Raw genomic sequence first — 26,892 nt, forward strand, 5'->3', positions numbered from 1 at the left:
GAAAATATGGTGATGGTACACCTGCCAAACGTACTGTTCTGTCCCTGCAAGAACAAAGTAATATTTTAGCCAGAATGAAAAGGGCATATACAGATAACGGGTTAAATGCCCTAGCAGCTGAAGTAGATACCTCTGATGAAGCATTTTGTGACAATATGTCATGCACAGTTTGACAGTTTTTATATTGAGTAAAGGTTTCTGGTCAGAAACGGTTCTTGAGAGCCAAAACTTGTGTTTTTAGCTAAATATGTGCAAAACCTCAAATCTTCTGATTTCACCAGTTTAGGTAGGGACCTTCAAGTATGAAAAGCCATTTTTCAAGCTAAGTAGGAAATCAATAGATGAATTACTGTACTTTGTAGTGCACATATTTACTGAATAAACAAGACTTATGAGACCCCTAAGACTACTGTCATTAGTGGGGCAAATGTTATGTAGTATGATTGGAAAATATTGTCGTCATTTAGACAAAATCCAGTTATTCTGATACTCTCTATCATTACTCTCACTAAAAAAATTAAAAGGCATATTTAAATTTAGCAACTACCTTTCCTTAAAATTGAGCTTAGTAAGGGGCATGTGGGTGGCTCGATCCGTTGAGTGTCCGACTCTTGATTTTGGCTCAAGTCATGATCTCAGGGTCGTGAGACCGAGCCCTGCCTCGGGCTCTGCCCTGGGCGTAGAGCCTGCTTGAGATTCTCTCTCTCCCTCTCCTTCTGTCCCTGCCACCCCCTTTCGCACGCACATGCATACCCTCTCTCTCTCTCTCTCTCTCAAAAAATAAAAATAAAAAATAAAAATTGAGCGCAGTAAACATGTATGTTACTAAGTACTATGATCAATACCATACTTGGCTATTGGTCTACAATAAAGAAGGCATAGCCCCTGCCCTTAAAGAGCCTACCATCTGTAGTACAAAGGGGTCATCCACCCCGTATAGTAGGGAAAGGTAGTGATTGAGATATGCACAAGGAGCTGTTATGTCAGCTGAATTGAGAATTAAAGGATCTAGCCAATGCATGTGTGTGCTCCAGGCACGTGCAGGAGCCATTGGGAGCCCTCCTGAGAGAACACGGCACAGCATGAACAAAGACCCAAAGAGCAGTGTGCGGCACATAGCAGTTCTCCTGGTGTATACAGTGTGTTGAGAGGATGCTAGAACTCGAGGCTATAGGAGGAGTCAGGGGCCAGATTTTTGGAAGTCTTGAATGCTACACTAATAAGCATGAAACTGGCTTTTGCTATGTATATACTGCCTTTATTCTTAAATAGACAAGCATTTTGTCGAATTACATTTTTCAAAGATTTAAAAGTAAAAAGTTATAATTTGGTCAATTTAACCTGAGGAAAATGCCTTTTGTGGCTTGTATTCCATCTATTTGTTCACATTGTCCTTTTGCAACTTTTATCAAACCTTGATATCAGCTCAGGTTTCCATTTTACCTACTCCCCTCCTCAAGCAGCAGGGCAGTGCGTTCCCAGGAGATGTTGGAGCCTGCTGGACTGGACAGTTATTTTCAGGAAGAGCCTTTGGAATCGCACGGTTTGGTGGAGCGATCAAAATCTGCTCCATAGTCAGGTGCAAGTGATTATTTCTCTCACTCTGTCTCTCTATGATATACTGTATTCATTGGGCTGACATATTTTTATTTGTTTGCAGTTAGAATTTTATTTATTTTTTTCTTATTTATTTATTTATTTTTAAAATTTTGTTATGTTAGTCGCCATACAATACATCATTGGTTTTTGATGTGGTGATCCACGATCCATTGTTTTCATATAACACCCACTGCTCCATGCAGTACATGTCCTCCTTAATACCCATCACCGGGCTAACCAATCCCCAAACCCCCCTCCCCTCTAAAACCCTGTTTGTTTCTCAGAGTCCATAGTCTCTCATGGTTCATCTCTCCCTCCAATTCCCTCCCCCCCATTTTTCCCTTCCTTCTCCTAATGTCCTCCATGCTATTCCTTATGTTCCACAAATAAGTGAAACCATATGATAACTGACTTTCTCTGCTTGACTTATTTCACTTAGCGTAATCTCCTCCAGTCCCATCCATGTTGATGTAAAAGTTGGGCATCCATCCTTTCTGATGGCTGAGTAATATTCCATTGTATATATGGACCACATCTCCTTTATCCATTCATCTGTTGAAGGGCATCTCGGCTCTTTCCACAGTTTGGCTATTGCGGACACTGCTGCTGTGAACGTTGGGGTGCATATGGACCTTCTTTTCACTACATCTGTGTCTTTGGGGTAAATACCCAGCAGTGCAATTGCTGGGTCATAGGGTAGCTCTATTTTTAAATTTTTGAGGAACCTCCACACTGTTTTCCAAAGTGGCTGTACCAACTTGCATTCCCACCAACAGTGTAAGAGGGTTCCCCTTTCTCCACAACCTCTCCAATATTTGTTGTTTCTCTCCCTGTCCATTTTTGCCATTCTAACTGGTGTAAGGTGGTATCTCATTGTGGTTTTGATTTGGATTTCCCTGATGGCTAATGATGATGAACATTTTTTCATGTGTCCGTTAGCCATTTGTATGTCTTCTTCAGAGAAGTGTCTTTTCATATCTTCTGCCCACTTTTTGACTGGATTATTTGTTTTTTGGGTGTTGAGTTTGAGAAGTTCTTTATAGATCTTGGATACCAGTCCTTTATCTGTAGTGTCATTTGCAAATATCTTCTCCCATTCTGTGGGTTGCCTCTTTGTTTTGTTGACTGTTTCCTTTGCTGTGCAGAAGCTTTTTATCTTGATGAAGTCCCAAAAGTTCATTTTTGCTTTTGTTTCACTAGCTTTTGGAGATGTATCTTGAAAGAAGTTGCTGTGGGCGATGTCAAAGAGGTTACTGCCTATGTTCTCTTCTAGGATTTTGATGGATTCCTGTCTCGTATTGAGGTCTTTCATCCACTTTGAGTTTATCTTTGTGAATGGTGTTAGAGAATGGTCGAGTTTCATTCTTCTGCATGTGGCTGTCCAATTTTCCCAGCACCATTTATCGAAGAGACTGTCTTTTTTCCATTGCATGTTTTTTCCTGCTTTGTCAAAGATTATTTGACCATAGAATTGAGGGTCCATATCTGGGTTCTCTATTCTGTTCCATTGGTCTGTATGTCTGTTTTTGTGCCAGTACCATGCTGTCTTGGTGATCACTGCTTTGTAGTATAGCTTGAAATCGGGCAACGTGATGCCCCCAGCTTTGTTTTTCTTTTTCAACATTTCCTTGCTGATTCGGGGTCTTTTCTGATTCCATACAAATTTTAGGATTGTTTGTTCCAGCGCTTTGAAAAATGTCATTGCAATTTTGATCAGGATGGCATTGAAGGTATAGATTGCTCTGGGTAGTATAGACATTTTAACAATGTTTATTCTTCCGATCCATGAGCATGGAATATTTTTCCATCTTTTTGTGTCTTCTTCAATTTCTTTCATGAGTGTTTTATAGTTCCTAGAGTATAGATCCTTTACCTCTTTGGTTAGGTTTATTCCGAGGTATCTTACGGTTTTTGGTGCTATTGTAAATGGAATCGTTTTCTAATTTCTCTTTCTACAGTTGCATTGTTAGTGTATAAGGAAGCAACTAATTTCTGTGCATTGATTTTGTATCCTGCCACATTACTGAATTGCTGGATGAGTTCTAGTAATTTGGGGGTGGAGTCTTTTGGGTTTTCCACATAAAGTATCATGTCGTCTGCGAAAAGAGAGAGTTTGACTTCTTCTTTGCCAATTTGAATACCTTTTATTTCTTTTTGTTGTCTGATTGCTGTTGCTAGGACTTCTAGTACTAGGTTGAACAATAGTGGCGAGAGTGGGCATCCTTGACGTGTTCCTGATCTTAAGGGAAAGGCTCTCAGCTTTTCCCCATTGAGGATGATATTCGCTGTGGGTTTTCATAGATGGATTTTATGAACTTGAGGAATGTTCCCTCTATCCCTGTACTCTGAAGAGTTTTAATCAGGAAAGGATGTTGTATTTTGTCGAATGCTTTTTCTGCATCCATTGAGAGGACCATATGGTTCTTCTCCCTCCTCTTATTAATGTGTTCTATCACATTGCTTGATTTGCGAATGTTGAACCACCCTTGCATCCCGGGGATAAATCCCACTTGGTCGTGGTGGATGATCCTTTTAATGTATTGTTGGATCCTGTTAGCTAGGATTTTGTTGAGGATTTTGGAATCCGTATTCATCAGGGATATTGGTCTGAAATTCTCCTTTTTGATGGGGTCTTTGCCTGGTTTGGGGATTAAGGTAATGCTGGCCTCATAGAATGAGTCTGGAAGTTTTCCTTCTGTTTCTATTTTTTGAAACAGCTTCAGTGGAATAGGTATTATTTCTTCTTTGAATGTTTGGTAGAATTCCCCAAGGAATCCATCAGGCCCTGGACTCTTGTTTTTTGGGAGGTTTTGGATCACTGCTTCAATCTCGTTCCTGGTTATTGGCCTATTCAGGTTGTCAGTTTCTTCCTGTTTCAGTCTTGGCAGCGTACAGGTTTCCAGGAAGGCCTCCATTTCATCCAGATTGCTCAGTTTATTGGCATATAGTTGTTGATAATAATTTTTAATAATTGTTTCTATTTCCTTGGTGTTAGTCATGATCTCTCCCCTTTCATTCATAATTTTATTAATTTGGGTCCTTTCTCTTTTCTTTTGGATAAGTCTGGCCAGTGGTTTATCGATCTTATTAATTCTTTCAAAGAACCAACTTCTAGTTTCGTTGATCTGATCTACTGTGTTTCTGGTTTCTAATTCATTGATTTCTGCTCTAATTTTAATTATTTCTCTTCTAATGTGTGGCTTAGGCATTGTTTGTTGCTTTTTCTCTAGTTCTTTAAGGTGTAGAGTTAGTTGGTGAATTCGGGATTTTTCTATTTTTTTGAGTGAGGCTTGGATGGCTATGTATTTCCCCCTTAGGACCGCCTTTACAGTATCCCATAGGTTTTGGACCGATGTGTTTTTGTTCTCATTGATTTCCATGAATTGTTTAAGTTCTTCTTTGATTTCTTGGTTGACCCAAACATTCTTGAGCAGAGTGGTCTTTAGCTTCCAAGTGTTTGAATTTCTGCCAAATTTTTTCTTGTGATTGAGTTCCAGTTTTAGAGCATTGCGGTCTGAGAATATGCAGGGAATCATCTCAATCTTTTGGTATCAGTTGAGACTTGATCTGTGACCCAGTATGTGGTCTATTCTGGAGAAAGTTCCATGCGCTTGAGAAGAATGAGTATTCTGTTGTTTTAGGGTGGAATGTTCTGTAAATATCTATGAGGTCCATCTGGTCCAATGTATCATTCAGAGCTCTTGTTTCCTTGTTGATTTTCTGCTTAGATGATCTGTCCATTGCTGAGAGTGGAGTATTGAGGTCTCCTACAATTAACGTATTGTTATCAATGTGACTGTTTATTTTGGTTAACAGTTGGCTTATGTAGATGGCTGCTCCCATGTTGGGGGCATAGATATTTACAATTGTTAGATCTTCTTGTTGGGTAGACCTTTTAAGAATGATATAGTGTCCTTCTGTGTCTCTTATTACAGACTTTAGTTTAAAATCTAATTTGTCAGATATAAGAATTGCTACCCCAGCTTTCTTTTGAGGTCCGCTGGCATGGGAGATGGATCTCCATCCCTTCACTTTCAGTCTGGATGTATCTTTAGGTTCAAAATGAGTCTCTTGTAGACAGCATATGGATGGGTCCTGTCTTTTTATCCAATCTGCAACCCTGTGCCGTTTTATGGGAGCGTTTAGGCCATTCACGTTGAGAGTGATTATTGAAAGATATGAATTAATTGTCATCATGTTGCCTGTGAAGATGTTGTTTTTCTAGATTGTCCCTGTAAATTTCTGTTGTATATCACTCTTGGGGTCTTTCTCCTTTTATAGAACCCCCCCCTTAATATTTCTTGCAGGGCCGGCTTAGTGGTCACTAAGTTTCTGCCAGTCTTGGAAGCTCTGCATCTCTCCATCCATTCTAAATGAAAGCCTTGCCAGATAAAGTATTCTTGGCTGCATGTTCTTCTCATTTAGTACCCTGAATATGTCTTGCCAGGCCTTTCTGGCTTGCCAGGTCTCTGTGGGTAGGTCTGACGTTATTCTGATGTTCCTCCCTCTGTACGTAAGGACTCTCTTCCCCCTAACTGCCCTTAAGATGGTTTCCTTGGTTCTAAGATTTGCGAGTTTTGCTATTACATGCCGGGGTGTTGGCCTGTTTTCCTTGATCTTAGGAGGGGTCCTCTCTGCCTCTAGGACTCGAATGTTTGTTTCATTCCCCAGATTAGGGAAGTTCTCAGCTACGATTTGCTCAAATACATCTTCTAGTTCTCTCTCTCTCTCCACTCCCTCCGGGATTCCAATGATTCTGACATTGGAACGCTTCATGGTGTCACTTATTTCTCTGGTTCTCTTTCCATGGATTCTGAGTTGTTTTTCCCTGGCCTCCTCTTTTCCCTTTTTATCTATTATATTGTCTTCCAGGTCGCTTATTCGTTCTTCTGCCTCAGTTACCCTAGCTGTTAGATTATCTAGATTGGATTGGATCTCATTGCAGCATTTTTAAGTTCTGCCAATTCCCCTTTTATTTCTGCCCTTAGAGACTCTATGTTGCCATTAGTTGATTTCTCCATTCTAGCCATTGTCTTCACAATTGCTAGCCTGAATTCCATCTCCGACATCTTGGTTATATCTGCATCCATTTGTAAATCTGCAGCATAAGTCATAATCTCTGAGTCTTTTCTGTTTTGGGGGCTCCTCCTAGTCATTCTGTTGATGGGTGTTTGAGGGAATGTATAGAGTCCAAATTATTGACCAGAACTCAAGCAAGATGCACCTGTTTTCTTGGGACCTTAGGGTTGCTGGCCTCTTATTTTCCCAGCCTATCCTCTGTGGGAGGGGCCTGCCACGCTATTACTCAGGCAACCCTGTTTGGGCAGAGTTGCCTTGTGCCCCTGTGGTGGGGGATGGGCTCAGCGGGAATCAGTTTTTGGGGCTTTTATTCTCTGGCGGCTTTCCATGTCTCTTCCGCGAGTCAGAGCAGAAGAGACCGTTTCCAACCCTCTGCCTCAGAGCAGAGAGATCGCAGTCTGTTCTTCAGTGAGCTCTCCAGGCCACACCGTCTCCGTTTCTGTCCGTGCTGTTATAAACTGCGGCATCCTGGGTTGTGCGCCCCTCTGCAGCGCTCCCAGACCTGCCTCCAGGTTGGGGCACATCTCTGCCTTTTATGCTTCTAAAACCGCCAGCTGCTCCCAGTTCGCGCACAAGCGTGCGCGTGTGATCCCGCCACTCCCGGTTTCTGTCCTGGGGGCTGCAGTTCGCCCAATCAACCCACCCGCTCCAGGTTTCCGTCTTGGGGGCTGCCCTAGAGTCCTTTCCCCACCGCTACCAGTCTGCGAGTCTGTGCCCGGTCCGCAGTGCGTGAGGCTGTCACTCACCAGCGGTGTAGGATCCCCACGGCCAGGCACCCTCCCGCTGCCCTTTATCCTCCGATGCCTGCCCAGGGAATCACGGCTCCCCACTTCGTACCTCAAAACCAACGACCTGTGGCTATTCTGTTTGTAGAGATCCAGATCTTCTTACATCTCAGGCTGGGTTCGTGGGTGTTCAGAGTGGTCTGGTAGATATCCAGCTCAATTCCGGGGACCAGTTGAAATAGGGTCCCCTACTTCTCCGCCATCTTTCTCCCCTGAATTTCCCAATAATTAATGACAGATACAATACCACAGCTCCCAGGATCATTTCCAAGTCTTTACATATTGAGGGACTGGACTACAAATCTTCTGAGATCTTTTTCACAGAAGTTTCATCTCTAATAAAAAATCTTGGCAGAACTCTTGGGGCGCCTGGGTGGCTCAGTCAGTAAAGTGTCTGACTTTGGCTCAGGTCACAATCTCGGGTCCTGGTGATGCAGTCTTAGAATGGAGGTGAGGTGCGGTGGGTTGAGGTCCGGAGACGAGGATCGAGAATGTCTTCAGTCTGCAGTTAGAATTTTAAACATTGCAATGGTACCGTGTTAGCTTTTGTGAAATAGTCCCAGTGGTTCTTTTTTTTTTTTTTAATTAATTTAACTAAGACAAAAAGATTAGCTTTTTTTTTTTCTGAGAAGTTTTGAGGATTTGAAGACTTTAACTTCACATTATTTCTCCATTACTTAAGACACATTGGTGCCTCAGCAGCCATATTTATCAAAATATTTAGCCTCAGCATCACTTTTATGTATTTCTGTGTAGACTCAGAGAGGGGATGTAGATGTGCAAATTCATGGAGAGAACTTTTTTCTATAAATTACTTGATCTGCAGGTGAATGTGCTGTTTTATCTTGAGTGATCATAACACTAAAGTGGAAAGAACAATGATTGGTCTCCCCATAATACCACTTCCTGTTGGTTCATCTTTGTGGGACCAGCTGCCTCATCTTTTGAATAAAAGGGTTGAACTAGGTTATTGCCAAAGCTCTTTCTTACTGACATTTTGTGGTTCTCTTCACAACCTCAGTTCACCATGTAATATGCTTGTGTAGGTTTGCCTTTCCACATCTTCAAGCCCTAGAATTGAAAAGGACCTTGGGAGGTCATGTAGTCAAGCTCCTTCAGAGAAAAGGGGAAATTTGCTTTCCCTCCACCTATGGTGCTTTTGCTTGCACCTTCTCAAGCTGGCATCCTCTGAATCAGAGCTGATTGTAACATCTGTTACCCCTTTAGTTGCCAGGATTGATTACACTGATCTGACAGATGGGCAGAGGATCCCTTCCTCCCTTCTGTCCCATGTACCTTCTTCCTGTAGTTGGGAGCGTAGCCATAAAGGGCAACCAGCCTACGTAGAGAAGGACCTTTCTTTGGTCAAGGGTAGACACCTTCCTGGTTGTCGTTGTATTGGCACTCTGTAATGTTTCTTGAATGATGAAATATTATGGACGACAGAAGTGGCTAATGCTTGTATGTATCAGTAGAATTTCATGGGGATTTTTTGTTTTTTTCAGTCTGTGGTGAGAGCTTAAATTACATCCCTAGTTTTTTTGAGCAATAATAGTGAATAGAGATTCTGGAGTATATTTACAATTACCTATTACTGCGTATAGTTAGAACATAATCTGTAGGTGTATTTATCAAATAAATGGTACCTAATGATTTTTGCTTTATAAGCCCATTCAGCATTCAGTAGAGCTTGAAATACTATTTACATGTTATCTTTGCCCTTCATTTCCGTCACTGAAAAGGAAAAAACTTGCTCTTTAAGTACCCAGCAAAGTATTTTTAGATTCAGTCAGAACAGGAGATTAGTAGTTTTTCTTTTACTGGAATCCTTCACTCCTCATTTTCTAGTTGAAAAGCTAATTGTATCATTTCTAATTCCGACATCCAACTTAGCAGTGTAAATTTGGTTTAACTCTTAGCTAGTTGATATTTGTGTTATTTAGAGGCTGTTTTTACTTGGATAATTTGTGCAGAGGCTAATGCATTTCTCTCTTGGAAAATGTATACGTGTTCCTAATTCCTAACTAATGGGAAAGCAAAGGATATTTTTACTGTCAGCTTTCATCAAGTGAGACTTCTCTGAAGGCCTTACTAAATTTTATTTCCATGGGAATTTTGCTAATGGGTATATGCAACATTATCCAGGTGCTTGTAGACAGGACTACAAATTAAAAATGAAAAGGAATGGGTGAATACATCTTTCTTGTCTTTTAAGAAGGTGGCAGAATTTTAATCTCGCACTCTCATTTTCACTTTGCAGTGTGTTCAGAGAAGATGCAGAAAGTCTAAGTTGAGTTTTAATGCAGGAGACCAGCTTAGGCAATATAAGCAATGAATTTCCTAAATGGGTTCTTGGCTGTAATCTTATATGTTGAAGGCAGAAGAAAGAGAGTAAATCTAGTCTGTGTATGTTTACCTAACAGTATTAGTGACTTTAATGTGTTTTACCGGAAAATGGAAGACTGAAGACATATTTAAAAATAAGCTACCCAAGGGCGCCTGGGTGGCTCAGTTGGTTAAGCGACTGCCTTCGGCTCAGGTCATGATCCTGGAGTCCCGGGATCGAGTCCCGCATCGGGCTCCCTGCTCAGCAGGGAGTCTGCTTCTCCCTCTCCCGCTCCCCCCTCTTGTGCTCTTTCTCTCTCTCACTCTCTCTCTCAAATAAATAAATAAAATCTTTTAAAAAAAAAATGAAAAAAAAAAAAAGCTACCCACTTTTATTGCCTGTATACTAACTCACTAAATTATTTTGATCCATGTAATAAATGCCCACCATACATTACCACGTACCATGCAGCTGTCAGTGCTCTTAACTTAATTTCCCTGAACAGAATTTGTGGGCCTGGTGGTACTTGTCATTTATGGAACACCCACCTACCCTAGATACTGGAATTCCATAGGGTTCAGCCCCAGGCTTTCCTCTCTTTTCATACTGCATTCTTTTCCTGGGCAATGGCATCTACTCTTGCAGTTTTGTTCTTTTTTTTTTTTTTTTTTTTAAGATTTACTTATTTTAGAGAGAGAACACAAGCAAAGGGAGGGACAAGGGGAGAGAATTCTCAAGCAGACTCCCCACTGGGCATGGAGCCCCCACATGGGGCTCGACCCCAGGACCCCAAGATCATGACCTGAGCCAAAATCAAGCCGGCCGCTTAACCAACTACACCACCCAGGCACCCTAAGAGAGAGAATCTTAAGCAGGCTCTGTGCTCGAGATTTATTTATTTAACAAATAATTTTATATTTATATTTATTTAATTTATTTAATAAATATTTATTTTAGAGAAAGAGCATGAGCAGGGGGAGGGGCAGAGGCAGAGAATCCTCAGGCCGACTCCCTGCTGAGCACGAAGCCCAAAGTGAGACTCTATCCCACAACCCTGAGATAATGACCTGAGCCGACATCAAGAGCCGGAGGCTTAACCGATGGAGCCACCCAGACACCCCACGCTCTTGCAGTTTTAAGTATCAATATATCATAACAAAATATATGTTTCTCTTACCTAAGTCTCTTTTTTGGCTTTCTAGACTTATTTCATTTATTTTCAGGGAAATCTCACTTAATCAAGCTCATTGTATCTGGAACTGCCCCTTTGATTCTCTCCTTCTTCAAATCTCTAGAGTTTCCTTATCTCCGTTGGCGCCATCCAGTTTCTCTTGCCAGAAAGCTGAGAGTTATTCTAACTTCTTCTGTTCCTTCACACACACACACACCCTTACTCAGATCTCTCACTAAGTGCTATCTCTTCCACCTCTAAACCATATCTCAAGTTTTTCTACTTTATCACTGTTGCCATCACATTAGGTCAAATCACTATCTGGCCTGGACTAATGCAGTAGCCTCCTAACTGGTCTCTCCACATCCAGTTTGGCCAACTCCATTTACAAATAAAAGCCAAGGGCAGTTGTTAATATGTAGATACAATTATATCATTCTTACACTTAAAACTCTCCAGTGGCTTTCCATTGTTCTTAGAAGAAAGATCTCTTTTGTCCATCCCAGAAGATGGGGTCTATCTGAGTTTGCTAGGGCTGCCATAACAAAGTATGTCAGACTGGGTCACTTATAACAGAAATTTATTTATGCACAGTCTGGAGGCTAGAAGTTTGAGATCAAGATGTCAACAGGATTGGTTTCTTCTAAGACTTCTGTCTTTGGCTTGTAGATGGCCATATTCCCCCCATGTCTTCACATGGTCTTCCTTCTGTGTGTGTCTGGGTCCTAATCTCCTCTTATAAGGACACCTGTTGTTGTTGGACTCAGGCCCACCCACATGACCTCATTTTACCTTAATTACCTCTTTAAGACCTCAACGCTGTATACAGTTACATATTGAGGTACCAGGGGTTAGGATTTCAACGTGAATTTTGGGGAGACACAACTCAGCCCACAGCAGGGCTTAAACTGATGGTTGAGGGAGGAGTAAACATGTATAAAATGCACTACTCTGAGTAACGTTTCTTTGTTCCTTATGGTCTTGCTTCCACTATCATCTTTTCATCAAAATCTTAACTGCTATTAGGTCCACATATTGCCTTAAATAGCTATTAAAAAGATACTAGAGGGGCGCCTGGGTGGCTCAGTCGGTTAAGCGGCTGCCTTCGGCTCAGGTCATGATCCCAGGGTCCTGGGATCGAGCCCCGCATCGGGCTCCCTGCTCAGCGGGAAGCCTGCTTCTCCCTCTCCCTCTGCCTGCCTCTCTGCCTACTTGTACTCTCTCTCTCTAATAAATAAATAAAAATCTTTAAAATAATAAAAAAAAAGATACTAGAAACAATTGTGTACAAGTATCTATTTCAGTCCCTGTTATCATTTCTTTCGGGTATATATTCAGGAGGGGAATTGCTGGGTCATATGGTAATTCTTTGTTCAACTTTTTCAGGAATTTCGTGCTGTTTTCCACAACCACTGCACCAATTTACATTCCTACTAGCAATGTATATGGATTCCAATTTCCCTACATCCTCACTAACACTTGGGTTTTCTCCTCCCCACCCCCCAAAATTATATCCTTCTTAGTTTCTCATTGCAGTTTGATTTGCATTTGCCTAATGACTGATGATATTGAGTATCTTTTCATGTGCTTACCTAACCATTTGTGTATCTTTTTTGTTCCGTCCTTTGCCTTTTTAAAAAAATTGGGCTTGTCTTTTTGTTGTTGAATTATAGGAGTTCTTTATATATTCTGGGTATTATACTCTTATTAGATAATGATTTGCAAGTATCTTCTTCCATCCTATGGGTTGTCTTTTTTCTCCCTCACTTCTTTTAAATCTTAACTCAGATGTCACCATCTCGGTGAGACCTTTCCTGGCCACTTACCACTGAATCTCTGCCTACCCACCTCCAGACACACATCTCCTTTCCCTGCTTTATTTTTCTTCCTAACACTGAACACCAACAGACATTCCCACACGTATGTATGTAGATTGTTATTGGTGGTGGTGGTGGTGTTACAAATCTTATTTGTTGTCTGCTTTTATTAACTAGAAGGAGGGGAATTTTTGTCTCTGTTACTCCTTAAGTATATGTAGTGTCTAGACCAGGCCTTGTAGATATTTAATCCGTATTTATTCAATAAAAATGAATGAATGAATTCAACATCTAGCAATGCCATATTTTTTTTTTTTTTAAGTTGGGGAAATCGGCACACGTACAGAGAAAGAGCGCAGTGATTTGTAAAAGAGCACCTTTGGCCCCCCCATGATCAAGAAATCTATACAATATTGTCATTACGTCAGAAGCCTCCCTTATGGCTCCTCCCAATTACTTCCTCCTTTGTCTGGTCACCCAGACGGGATCACTATTTCCGATACTTCTGGTAATATCTTTGTTACTTTCTTACTTTATAGTTGTCCCACATAAGCATTTGTTTCTAAAACCTCTTTTGCTGTTGTTTTTTAAATCCCCATATAAATGAAACCAATCAATATGTGTCTTCTGTGCCTTTCTCTGGCATTTAGATTATTTGAGAGAGGTGTGTGATACCGTATTTAGCTCTAATTTATTTTCAAGTCTGTATAACGTTCCATTGTATTGCTATACTACAATTTATTTATATATTCTTCTGTTGAAAGAGATTCCGGTTACTTCCATTTTTTGGTTCTTTTGAATATTGTTGCTGTCATTATTCGTGTACCAGTCTCACGGTGTCCAAATGTGTACATTTCAATTGAACATAATACTAATACTTAGGAGAGAATTTTGGGGTCATAGGGTATGACAAGTTTTCAGAGTAGTTACACAGATCCACAGATTTTCATGTCTTCCCACAATATGGTTGCTAATGTATTTTCATATGATTTTGGCTGTTTGGACATCTTTTGTGAAGTGACCGTTCAAGTCTCTTGTATGTTTGTTTTGTTTGTTTGTTTTTCTTTTTTTAAATCAGAGCAAGGCTGTCAAGCCAAGGGCACTCTTGAGCAACCTGGACATACCCCTCTCTGTTGGGGAAACTGCCAAGAAACCTACCAAGAGGAGGGCTGTCCATAATTTCTAGGTTCTTTCCCACTTGTATTCCACCCGAGGCAGGCTTCGAGATCAGCAGCACATTAGCTGCAATCCCTTTTAACAATCTCATCTGGCATCATGCAAGTCTCCCACTAGTTCACTCCTTCACGCCAGCCAAACACTACCACCCACTTGACTTTCTTTTTGTCTTTCATGAAGTATAATTGATACAACATGGTATTAGTTTTAGGTGTACAACACAATGTTTGGGTATATGTTCCCATCCATTTTTCAACTGAGTTTTTTATTGATTTGTAGGCATTTTTGTATATTCTGCATATGAGTCTCTGGCTTTCCTTTTAGTCTTTTGATGATGTGACTCAATGAATGGAAGTTCTGGATTTTAATATATTCTCACTGATTATCAGTCATTTTCTTTATAATTAGTTTATTTACTAGCAGCTTATTTGCCAACTAAAGATTATATAGTTAGCGTATTTTCATGTCATTTTAAAGGAGTCTTTATATACCCCAGGGTTATAGACAAATTCATGAATATTTTCTTTTAGCTTTTTCATTTTATCTTATCCATTTAGAACTGCACTCCATCTGGAAGGAAATGAATAAAAACTGGCAGGAAAGTGTGGGATATTTGGGAGATAGTGAGTACAGCAGTTTGGTTGGAGTACAGAGATTTTTTTTATTTTGGTGGGGAGTGTCTTGTGGGAAAAAAACTTTTTAAGTTAGATTAGGGAAGATTGTGTAGAATTAAGAAAAATATTATTCTGCTCTGTTCTCACATGAGCAGGTGTGATTTATCGTAACGTCCGAAACATGTTGGGTATAAGCACTTTTGTCTCAGAAAAGGGAGCATGCAGTCGTGTGGATGACTCAGTACACATCACCCACCCTCTTTACCCGCAACCAGACAATCACAACAAAAACCTATCTTACTTACTGACTTCCCTGTTAACGTTTAAAAAAAGTCTTCATTTATGTGGAGGAGTGTGTCTAGTACTATTTTGACCTAGTTGGGTGTCGTTAAATTACTTCCCTTTTTTCTAGTAACATTTACCTATTGATGGTTATCCCTGTTTTATCTCAGGTGGAAAGAACAGTTCAGGATAGCCCTTACCTTCCTGCTCTGACTCTTCTAGTTCATTGTCCATTGTTACCTGGTTGTTTTCCTCGGGTAGCTTTCTTACCACGGTGCGCCTCTAGGTGCTCATCTTTTAAAGAGGAATATTTTATGGCATCCCTGCCTCCTTGGACTGTTTTAAAATTAATGTGAGGTATTGTAGGTGATTACCAGTGTCAGGAATTTTCAGAATACTTATCATCATATGAGCCTATTCTTTATTTTTTACTTTTTTAATCGAGTATTTATTTTTTTAATTCAAATTTTAGTTAACATACAGTGCAATATTGGTTTCTGGAGTAGAATTCAGTGATTCTTCACTTAATGCAACACCCAGTGATCATCACAACAAGTGCCCTGCTTAATGCCCATCAGCCATCTGTCCTGTCCCCCACCCACCTCCCTCCATCTACCCTCAGTTTGTTCTCTATCATCATGACTCTTTTATGGCTTGTTTCCCTCTCTCCTTATCTTTTCCCCTTTCCCATATGTTCATCTGTTTTTTCTTAAATTCTGCATATGAGTGAAATAATATGGTATTTGTCTTTCTCTGACTGATTTATTTTGCTTAGTATAATACCCTATAGTTCCATCCACATCATTGCAAAAGGCAAGATTTATCCTTTCTGATGGCTGAGTAATATTCCGTTGTATGTATGTACCATGTCTTTATCCATTCATCAGTCGATGGACGTTTGAGCTCTCTCCATAGTTTGTGAGCCTATATTTTATTTGTGTGTGAAAAACAACTGTAATGCTTTTTATTTAAAAGCACATTTATGGAATTTCATGTTGTCTGCATTTACAGGAAGAAGGAATGATAGAAATACACATAACCTGACAATTTTTGTGGGACCCATGTAGTCTGTCTCTAAAAAGAGTTTTCGTAGGAGTTATCCATTACATCTAAAGCCCTAGGGTGAATTTTCTTTTTCTTTTCTTTTTCTTAAAGTATAGTTGATGTGCAATATTATATTACAGGTAACCCTTGAACGATATGGATTTGAACCAGGCAGGTCTACTTATACATGGATTTTTTTTCCCATTAATACAGTACAGCACTGTAAATGTATTTTCTCTTCCTTATGATTTTTTTAATAACATTTTCTTTTTTGTAGCTTACTTTGTGATAAGTATATACAGTATATAAAGTAAAAACAGTATACAATTCATGTAACTTACAGAATATATATTAATCAACTCTTTATGATGCCAGTAAAACTTCCGGTCAACAGTGGGCTATTAGTATTTGAGTTTGGGCAGAGTTAAATGTTATATGTTGATTTTCGACTATATGGGGGGTTAGCACCCCTAACCCCCACATTGTTCAAGGGTCAACTTTAGCTTCAGTGAATCACTTCAGTACAAGTGATTCAACATTTATGTGCATTACAAAGTGATCACCATGATAAATCTAGCTACCATCTGTCACCATACATAATAGTTACATAATTATTAACTATATTCCCTGTGCTGGACATAGTATCCCTATGTGTTATTTATTCTATAAATGGAAGTTTATCCCTTTTAATCCTTATTCCCTGTTTCACTTATCCCCTCACCCCTCTCCCCTCTGGCAGCCACCAGATTGTTCCCTGTATCTGTGAGTCTGTTTCTGTTTTGTTTTGTTGGTTCGTTTGTTTTGTTTTCTATATTCCACTTGCAAGTGAAAATATACAGTATTTGTATTTCCCTGTTTGACTTACTTCACTTAGCATAATACCCTCTGTGTACATCCATGTTGTCACGAATGGCAAGATTTCATTCTTTTTTATGATTAATATTCCATTGTGTTTATATATACTGTATCTTCTCTATCCATTCATCTATTGATGGACATTTAGGTTGCTTCCGTATCTTGACTGTTATAAATAATGCTGCAGTGAACATAGGTGTGCATATCTCTCTTCAGATTGGTGATCTGTTGGTTGTTGTTGTTTTTCTTCCCATAAACACCCAGAGATGGAATTGCTGGACCATATGGTAGGCCTATTTTTAATTTTTTGAAGAACCTTCATACTGTTTTCCATAGTAGCTACACCAATTTACATTTCCACCAACAGTGCAGGAGAGTTCCCTTTTCTCCCCATTCTTGCCAACACTTGTTATTTCTTGTCTTTTTGTTAACAGCCATTCTGACAAGTCATGAGATGATATCTCACTATGGTTTGGTTTTGCATTTCCCTGATGAATAGTGATATTGAGTATCTTTTCATGTGTCTGTTGGCCATCTGTAAGTCCTCTTTGGCGAAATGTCTGTTCAGTCCCTCTGCCCATTTTCTAATCATATTTTTGGGGTTTTCTTTTTCCTATTGAGTTGTGTGAGTTTTTTATATATTTTGGTAATTAACCCATTATCAGTTATATCATTTACAAATATCTTCTTTCATTCAGTAGTTTGCTTTTTTGTTTTGTTGATGGTTTCCTTTACCATACAAAAGCTTTTTAGTTTCATGTAGTCCCATTTGTTTACTTTTGCTTTTGTTGCCCTATCCTGGGGAGACAGATCCAAACAATCTTGTTCAGACTGATACTGAAGAGCTTTTGCCTGTGTTTTCTTCCAGTAGTTTTATGGTTTCTGGTCTTAAATCTTTAATTGGTTTTGAGTTTATGTTCATGTATGGTGAAAAAAAGTGATTCAGTTTTATTCTTTCACGTGTAGCTGTCCAGCTACATTTATTGAAGAGACTGTCTTTTTCCCATTGTATGTACTTGCCTCCTTTTTTGAAGATTAATTGACTGTATGAGCATAGGTTTATTTCTGGCCTCTCTCTTCTATTCTATTGATCTGTGGTATGTGTGCGCACGCATGCCAGTACCATACTGTTTTGATTACTACAGCTTTGTACTATATCTTGATATCAGGGATTGTGATACCTCCAGTTTTGTTCTTCTTTTTCAAGATTGCTTTAAGTTATTTGGGGTCTTTTTGATTCCATACAAACTTTAGGATTGTTTGTTCTATTTCTGTAAAAGATGCCATTGGTTTTTTGATAGGGTTTGCATTGAATCTGTAGACTGCTTTGGGTAGTAGTAACATTTTAACAATATTATTTCTCCTAATCCATGAGCACAGAATATCTTTACATTTGTTTGTGTCATCTCCAGTTTCTTTCATTAATGTCTTGTAGTTTTTAGAGTACAGGTCTTTTACCTCCTTGGTTAAATTTATTCCTAGGTATTTTATTCTTTTTGATGCAATTGTGAGAAATACTGTTTTTTAAATTTCTCTTTCTGATATTTTGTTGTAATTGTATAGAAATGCCACAGATTTATGTATCTTAATTTTGTATCCTTCAACTTTACTGAATTTATTAGTTCTAGAGGTGGAGTCTTTGAGGTTCTCTGTATTTAGTATCATGTCATCTGCACATAGTTTTACATCTTCTTTTCCAGTTTGAATGCTTCATTTCTTTTTCTTGTCCAATTACTATGGCTACGACTTCCAATGCTGTGTTGAATAAAAAGTGTCGATAGTGGCATCCTTGTCTTCTTACTGACCCGAGAGGAAAAGCTGTCAGCTTCCCACCACTGAGTGTGATGTTAGCTGTGGGTCTGTCGTAGGTACATTCCTTCTGTATCCACTCTGTTGTGAGTTTTTATCATAACTGTATGTTGAATTTTATCAAATGCATCTTCTGCATCTATTGAGATGATCATATGATTTTTACCCTTTTTGTTAGTGTGGTGTATCACGGTGATTTATTTGTGGATATTGAACTATCTTTGCATTCTTGGAATAAGTTCTACCTGATTGTGGTGTATGATCCTTTTAACGTACGGTTGAGTTCAATTTGCTCATATTTTGTTGAGGATTTTTGCATCAGTCTTCCTCAAGGATATTGGCCTGTGATTTTCTTTTTTATGGTCGCTTTGTCTGGTTTTGGTATCTGGGTAATGCTGGCCTCCTAGGATGAGTCTGGAAGCATTCCTTCTTCTTCAGTCTTTTGGGAGAGTTTGAGAAGGATAGGTATTAACTCTAGTTTAAATGTTTTATGGTAGAATTTACCTATGAGGCTGGTCTAGGACTTTTGTTTGTTGGGAGGTTTTTTTTTTTTATTACTGATTGAATTTCATTACTATAGTGATCAGTCTGTTCAGATTTTCTCTATCTTCTGGACTTAGTCTTGAAAGATTGTATGTTTGTAGGAATTTATTCATTTCTTCTAGGTTATCCCATTTGTTGGCATGTGATTATTTGTAGTACTGTCTTACGATCCTTTGTATTTCTGTGGTATTGGTTGTAATTTCTCCTCTTCCATTTCTGATTTTATTTATTTGGGCCCTCTCTTTTTTTTCTTGATGAGTCTGGCTAAAGGTTTAGCAATTTTGTTTATCTTTTCAAAGAACTAGCTCTTAGTTTCATTGATTTTTTTTGGTCTCTATTTCACTTATTTCCACTCTGATCTTTTATTATTTACTTCCTTCTACTAACTTTGGGTTTTACTTGTTCTTTTCTTGTTCCTTTAGGTATAAGGTTAGATTGTTTGAGATTTTTTTCTTGTTTCTTGAGGTGGGACTGTATTGCCATAAACTTCCCTCTTAGAAGTATTTTTGCTATGTCCCATAGATTTTGAACTGTTGGGTTCCCACTTTTATTTGTCTCAATGTATTTTTTTATTTATTCTTTCTCTGTTGACCCATTGTTTATTATTAGCATGTTGTTTAGCCTCCACATGCTTGTGGTTTTTCCAGCTTTCTTCTTGGGATTGATTTTATTTTCATACCACCGGGGTAGGAAAAGATGCTTGATATGATTTCAGTCTTCTTAAATTTATTAAGACTTGTTTTGTGACCTAACATGTAACCTTTCCTGGAGCATGTTCCATGTGCACTTGAGAAGAATATGTATTCTGCTTTTGGATGGAATGTTCTGTATATGTCTATTAAGTCCATCAGGTCTAATGTGTCATTTAAGGCCAGTGTTTCCTCATTGATTTTCTGTCTGGGTGATCTATCCATTGAAGTAAGTGGGGTGCTGAAGCCCCTACTATTATTGTATTACTGTCATTTTCTTCCTTTATGTCTGAATTTACTTTTTTTTTCTTCTTCACCAAATCTACTAAATGTTACCCATGAGTTATCCTGGATAATAGCAGGTATCCATTGATATTCCTTTAAACACACAAGCAGTAAAAAGCCCTCCCAGAAATAATTTTTAGTACTTAACTAGTCATTATATTCCTTCAGAAGACAGTATAAACTCCCTGTTAGAATTACCATTTTTTTTAATTCTTTCAACTTAAAGTATAATTTGCCTTGTATGAAAATGTTTGTATCTGATTACTGGAAGAATGGAGATGTAATGCTCTCATAAACTTTTTTCTTAAACACTTGGCTATGTAAAAAGTAAAATACAGTACTATCTAAAGATATGTCTATATACACATGTAAATAAAATTACATACATGTATTAGTTTGTTTCACCAAGTGATTAGAGGTATGTAGTTCAGTTTAAAATACTTTTGGTGGGTGCCTGGGTGGCTCAGTCGTTAAGCGGCTGCCTTCGGCTCAGGTCATGATTCCAGGTCCTGGGATCAAGCCCCGCATCGGGCTCCCTGCTCGGCGGGAGGCCTGCTTCTCCCTCTCCCACTCCCCCTGCTTGTGTTCCCTCTCTCACTGTGTCTCTCTCTGTCAAATAAATAAATAAAATCTTTTAAAAAAATAAAATACTTTTGGTATATGGTTGACAAAATGACAGAGCATTTTGATTACTTGGAACTATAGTTTTACATCACTAAGATATTTCTCTTCTTATTTAGTATGACATAATAGGCCGCAGTTTATTATCCAGACTATCTTTCTGACTCTTTCGGGGTGGGGGGGGCGGAAACGGGACCAAATAGTCAAGTCTCATTATCTACTGACAGTGATAGGAAGCACATGGATAATTAAACCCATTGTCAGATATAGTCTAAGAACTACTGTAGCCATGATTTTCTACATCTTCCTCCTGAAAGCTTGTTGTTAGAGTTGCGACTGATAGCTGAGATGGCACTGGTTTGAATTTCATTTTTATTTTCTCTTCTTCCCTTCAAACATACTAATGAACCATGAGTTGAGTCAGAGGTCCAGAGTGTTCATAGAGCTAGACAATCCAAGCCCAAGCACCCCTGAAATACTAATAATTGGACTCTCGTTAAACTTAATGCACTTCTTACATCCTTGTTGGGTCTAGACTGCCACTGATTTGTGTCCAGACATGAAACTGAAGAGAAGTTGTTTGAAAATATGCTTCCTTAGTGAACAGAACCTTCCATACATTTTCTGAAGAGTAAACAAGCTAGAGAGTTGATTGTGGTTTGATAAAGCAGATTTGTGACTTTCTAGTTAAATTCTCAAAAAAGGCTAAGAGTATGTTTTCCTCCTAAAAACATCATGGTCCAAGGAAGGATATTGATCACACCCATTCCTGATATTTGTGGGACCTAAAGCAGGAGTAAAAATGGAGGCCTTGGGTCATATATCTAAATTTAAAATCATAAATAAAGTTACCACACTACTAAGTAAATGCAATCTGTACTCCTGTCTTGATAATATACCTTAAGTAATGTCCTGGAAGGCGAGATTTAGATTTAGAATTCTTGGGCTCTCTGGGGTTCCATGTCAGAACATGACAATGTGGGGAGTTGGCTCTTAGCCAGCCCCCCTTTCCTTTTTGTCCTACATATCTATCTGAGTTCCATCATTACCCTCCTTAAACAACTGCCCTTGGCCACCCCTTGGGTAAACATAGATTCTCAAATTCTAAGAATAATCTCTGTACACGTAGATACGGAACCTTTAAAGCCACTCCTGTATTCTCCCGTATTCTCGTGGTCTTCCCTAAGTCACTGTGGGTTGAATGAGAAATGATAATGATAATAGCTATCAATGATTATACCTGCCAGACATTGGCATAAGTTCTTTGCATATTTTATCTCAGGTATCAGCATTTCCCCTTCTTGGGGCTAAGTATTTCAGTAAAGCAAGACACTAAATATATATACACATCTCTCGCTGTATATATACATATACACATACACAACACTCAGGTGCGGATGTGCACACACGTTATTTTAGTTGTTGTTATTTTAAGAAGTATGTTTTCAAAGTCACCTTCCTTCCTTTTCCTCAGGGCAACCTTTTAGAAAACACTAACTTGAAACAAAGCAAAATCCAGGAACCAAGAACCCAGCTTAGCTGTGACCTCAGGTGTACGAACAGCAAGCCAGTTGTTCACAAGCTGATTCAGTCTTCAGCCCCTCCTAACGTTTGGATTGGGGGGAAAGTAATAAACTTGCCTTGCTTTTCCATAGGGTAAACTGAGGCCTGTCTTCTCCCTTTAACTGCTGGGAGGAAATACAGCACTGCTAGGTAATGCTGATTTGAACCTTTGGAGGTTCAGTGATGTGTGTCAGTTAGCCTACTACTTTTTTATCCTTCCTAAAGGATGAGGCTTTAAAGCAGATATGCTGCTTGATTCATTTTAAAGCTTAACTACCTACGTAGGTGTTACAGGAGCAAAGAAGATGTGTGGAATTTGATCCTCTGTACCTTGGCTTCTTGAAAAGGGAGGTGCCGTATCTGAACATAGCCCCATCGACTCTCCTGGAGTTAGCTGGAGATACTTTGTTTTGAAAATGTTGGCTTTGTAAGTAGAAATGGAAACCATTAAAACAGATAAGACAAAGAGAAAAGGAGCCATAGAAACCGAAGGAGAATTAGGAATATGGTGGAAATGACTTCAAGCAATTACATACATGAATCCATGTCTCTTTTCAACCTTTGTCCACTTCTTCAGTTCATGGTGCCCGCTGGATGTCCCGTGAGCACCACAGTGTGGTCAGAGCAGGAAGCCCATTCTTGGCCTTCTCTCCTCATTAACTTTCATTTGCCAGAGATACCTTGAATAAAACAGACAGGTTGACCAATCTTCAGGAACTACTTTAAGTGTTCCCTCAGTTTACAAAGTCAACCCAAAGCAGGTTGGTGTGGGCCAGATTCCTGTTGCAGTCTGCCGCGCCATCGTGCAGACGTGCCCGGTATCCCTCAGCACCCACGGCTCCCGTGAAGGTTCCCCCGTCACATCTGAGGCGAAAGGAAGGAGTGTGGTTAAGTCTCCGCTTTGAAGCTGTCATGTTAATTGTGAACTTTTGCTGAGTTTGTACGTTGGAAAAGGTAACCATCTCAGCATGTTAAGATCGTAACTGCTAGATTAATGCTCGGAGGCAGCAGCTGTGCTGACGGGAGGCATTCATGGCCGGATGAGTTCAATCACATATGCTGCGTCCAGTGTCTTTGAGTAATGGTATTTGCTAGATTCCAAATGGACTGCTGAGAAACATGAAATGCAATCTCCTATATTATCTCTATCTTGAGAAAAAAAATAGGTAATGAAATTGTTCTCTTGCTGGCTTCTATTTTATTAACCTTTGTGGAGTCAACGTAAAGAACAGATGTCCCTGTAGAGTTGAAACCTTTAGCTAAAGTGGAGTGTCATTAAGCGCGTCTGTGAGTTCTAGCAACAGTGGGGTTGAATGGAGCAGGTAAGTATTTTTTTAAAACCAGTCAGAGAATAATAGGGCATATTCTGGGGCTAGCCGGAGAGAAGAAACTGCAGTGTGCATTGTATACAACTAAATTCATTCTTTCTTTTTCTTCCTTACAGAGCGTGGAGAAAGTTCTTGTGGAATTCAGTCACAAGGAATTGTTTGATTTCTATAACAAGGTCTATATTTTTAAAATAATTTCTGCTATGTGGGGTTTTACATAATGTTGCTTTCTTTTTATGAATTCTTATTTTTAAGTGACCTGTTATGGAGCTAAGTTCTTTAAACATCCCTTGTAAACACCGTATGTTTCATGGCGGGAAGCATTGCCAAGCCGAAGAGAATCTGACAAACTAAATCAGGAAGAAAGTGGAAATGGTTTTAATTAAAGCTATGGGATTGTTACTTTAAAGCAAAGCATTCAGTAATGAACTATGTGGTACCTAGCCACACTGGCACTTTAGGTATATTTAACATTAAATATTTTAATTTCTGGGCCCAAGAGGAAAGGGAGGTGCCAGGCCTGTAAAGATTTATCTTTGAGTGTTTGTCATGTTTCTTTCCAAATCCTGACTTTGTGAGCCAGGAAGATGCACTCCCCCACCCCCCAACTTCAAAAGTCTTGTGTAGTGATCATTTAAATTAAAACAGCTGAGTGTACTTAAAATAGTAGAATTTAGAAATCCTCCTTGGCACATTGGAAAACTTAGATCACAGCCATGAATTCTAATACCTTCATATGAAAAGAAAACTTTCCTACGTGGTGAATCTGTTGCTGTGTGAATGGATTTAATATGCATGGTTGCTGCTGCCAATCTGTCCCTCCCCTGGGCAAGTTTCTGAGCAGCCCTTCATATGCATTTCTCGCCTTTCAGCAACTTTTCTCTTGTTTTGTCTTTATGAATAGCTGGAGACCATACAAGCGCAGCTGGATTCCCTCACATGATGTTCCTGAAGACTGGCTTCTCCATCACACTCCTGCCACCTCATCATTCTGCACTGACGATGGGCCGCCAGGTTATGTTTTCCGAAGGATTCAGTAGCTTTCTTCTTGTAAATGACGGGGCTTACCGCTTCTTAGAGAAATAACAGCCAAGGGAGATCATTGTTTCGAGAGCTTCTAATACCCATTCTCTCCTTCTGTGAGCCAACGGCAAACAATTGTAAAGAATGCTTTCGCTTAAAAGGAAACAGTAAATACCGTATTGTTATTACTGTCTTGTTTTTGCTTTATTGCCTGACCTGTTCATTTTTTACATATTTGATGACACCTTTATGTATCAAGGAGGCTCCCTGGATACAAGGGATAATGTGTACCTTAGAATACAAAACTCTGGTAATTACCTTATTAAAGCAAGAAAGCAACCAAATGCAATCAGATACTCTATTTTTCCTTGAGTATAATGATGTTTTGCTTGGGAAATAACATAGGAAAGAAATTTAAAAGAGAGATGGTAGTAGTGTATCAGTTAATTCCAGTGTGAGCTTCTCAGTGCACTTTAATTTTTTTGTCTGAGTGTAATGATCTAATAATAGTCCAGGTTTCTGTGTGCTTTTCTTTGTGCTGCAAATTAATAATGATTCACTTCATAGTAAGGGAGAGATTCAGATCATAAATAAAAATAATTGTCATGAGTGCTAAGTCATTATCCTTAAAATTTCAAAACAGATACCTTTTACATTTTCTTTCTATAAATATGTTAATTAATTGTAGTCAATAAAATGTTTATGTTTTAGAATTAGGTGAACTGAAGTACACAGTATTTTATGCTGTGACTATATATAAACGTGAGTATGGTTGCCTATAAAAAAATATTACCAGTTGGATTTTTTATGAATGAAATATTTGTTCTCTATAGTTTCCACAGAGAGAAACAGAGCCGGTAGGAGTGGGGAGTTGGGAGGGGAGAAATTGAGGGTGACATAGACATTGATTTGAGTCAAATGTGACTTTATTCATATGGAGGAATTTGATCTCAGAAAGGTCCTATGGTTAAACAAACAGCCATTGAAATTAAATCACAGTCCTTTTATGAGGTATCTGCTTTGAAGGTCTCTCAAATAAATGTTCAGTGTATGGAGTTTATGCCCTTGTTTGTATGTGTGCTCTATGTTGTTGCTTAGAACGATTGGGAGTTTGGATGATTTCAGAAAGTAGTATTATAGTTGCTGTCCGTAGTTGATTAATTTGAAAAGTTTTGTTAACTTAAAACTTCCATTGATAAGATATCTGGAAGACGTGTTTCTAATACAACAGGTTTTATTTCCATATGTAGCTTATGGGAGCTGTCTTATTTTGTTACACTCTGTTCTGCCAGTTCCAGAGGGAAAAACCTGACTACTTACACATTTTGGTAACTATTCCTTCAGACTTCTTATATACAAAAACACATACATCATCTCAAGTTGAATTTGTTAGGGCCTCCTGACAGTGACCATATGGACAGGTAGAAGTTTTCATTGGTTTAATGGCCAATTTAACTCCCAGTGTAGGTATCTAAATTAAACGTGACAGTCCAAAATGAAATTCTCATTAGTAGCTCATTTTATGCTCCCTAAAAGACCTGGTTTTATACTCTCTAGGAGTATTATCTAGAACTGTGCAAAAATGCGGTAAATAGTTTCCTCTCGATGAGTCTAGTTCAAGAAAGTCTGAACAAAGGCATTGAAGAAAGGACAAGTAGAAGGTCTAATTCCAACTGAGAAACATAACTATTCCCCAAATATATTTAATTGCAGATCATGTCATTCTTTAAGGCGCCAGCATTGCTATGATACACAGATCAAAGAAAATACCATTCCCAAACAGTACTGAATACCTGTGACTTTTTCATAGATATAATGGACTTGGAGGGTCAAGTGCTGGAACCTCCTCTCTTAGCACTCTTACATGAGTGCCTGACAAGAGGACTGAACACAAATAGACTTACTTGCTAGAAAGGAACCAATGTACTATTTTTACACCTACTACAGATAATACCTGCAATGCTCCAGTAGTAATTTGTGATTCTTTTTAATGATGAAAAACCAAAAATCATAAAGAAATAACCTAAAAGTATAGACTCTTATCATCCAAAATGGCCATTTAATGACATTTTGGTAGATTTTACTGTAGTGGGGTTTTTTGTACCCATATGTCTTTCTTGTTCTTTTTTCTTCCTTTCCTAACACGTTGGAATAATGCCATAAATACAGTTTAATACTTTGCTTTGCTTGTGTGACGTTATACATGAGCATTTTTCCTGTCCTTATTATCTAAAACAATTTTAATGTAGTTACCCAATCTGTTGTTGGACGTTTAGACTATTT

The 26,892-nt window shown here is 38.9% G+C and overlaps 1 protein-coding gene across 1 annotated transcript in view; it reads left to right on the forward strand.

The window, feature by feature from the left end:
• COMMD10 (COMM domain containing 10) overlaps positions 1-25,622 on the forward strand; it is a 214,889-nt gene extending 189,267 nt beyond the window's left edge. The window contains exons 6-7 of the mRNA XM_021701801.1: positions 23,703-23,762; positions 24,491-25,622. Of these exons, the coding sequence (XP_021557476.1) occupies positions 23,703-23,762; positions 24,491-24,529 (99 nt within the window). The 3' untranslated portion in view covers positions 24,530-25,622. The remainder of the gene's footprint in view (positions 1-23,702; positions 23,763-24,490) is intronic.
• The last annotated feature ends 1,270 nt before the right edge of the window (positions 25,623-26,892 follow it).

This window comes from Neomonachus schauinslandi, chromosome 7, assembly GCF_002201575.2.
Source record: "Neomonachus schauinslandi chromosome 7, ASM220157v2, whole genome shotgun sequence".
NCBI lineage: Eukaryota > Metazoa > Chordata > Mammalia > Carnivora > Phocidae > Neomonachus > Neomonachus schauinslandi.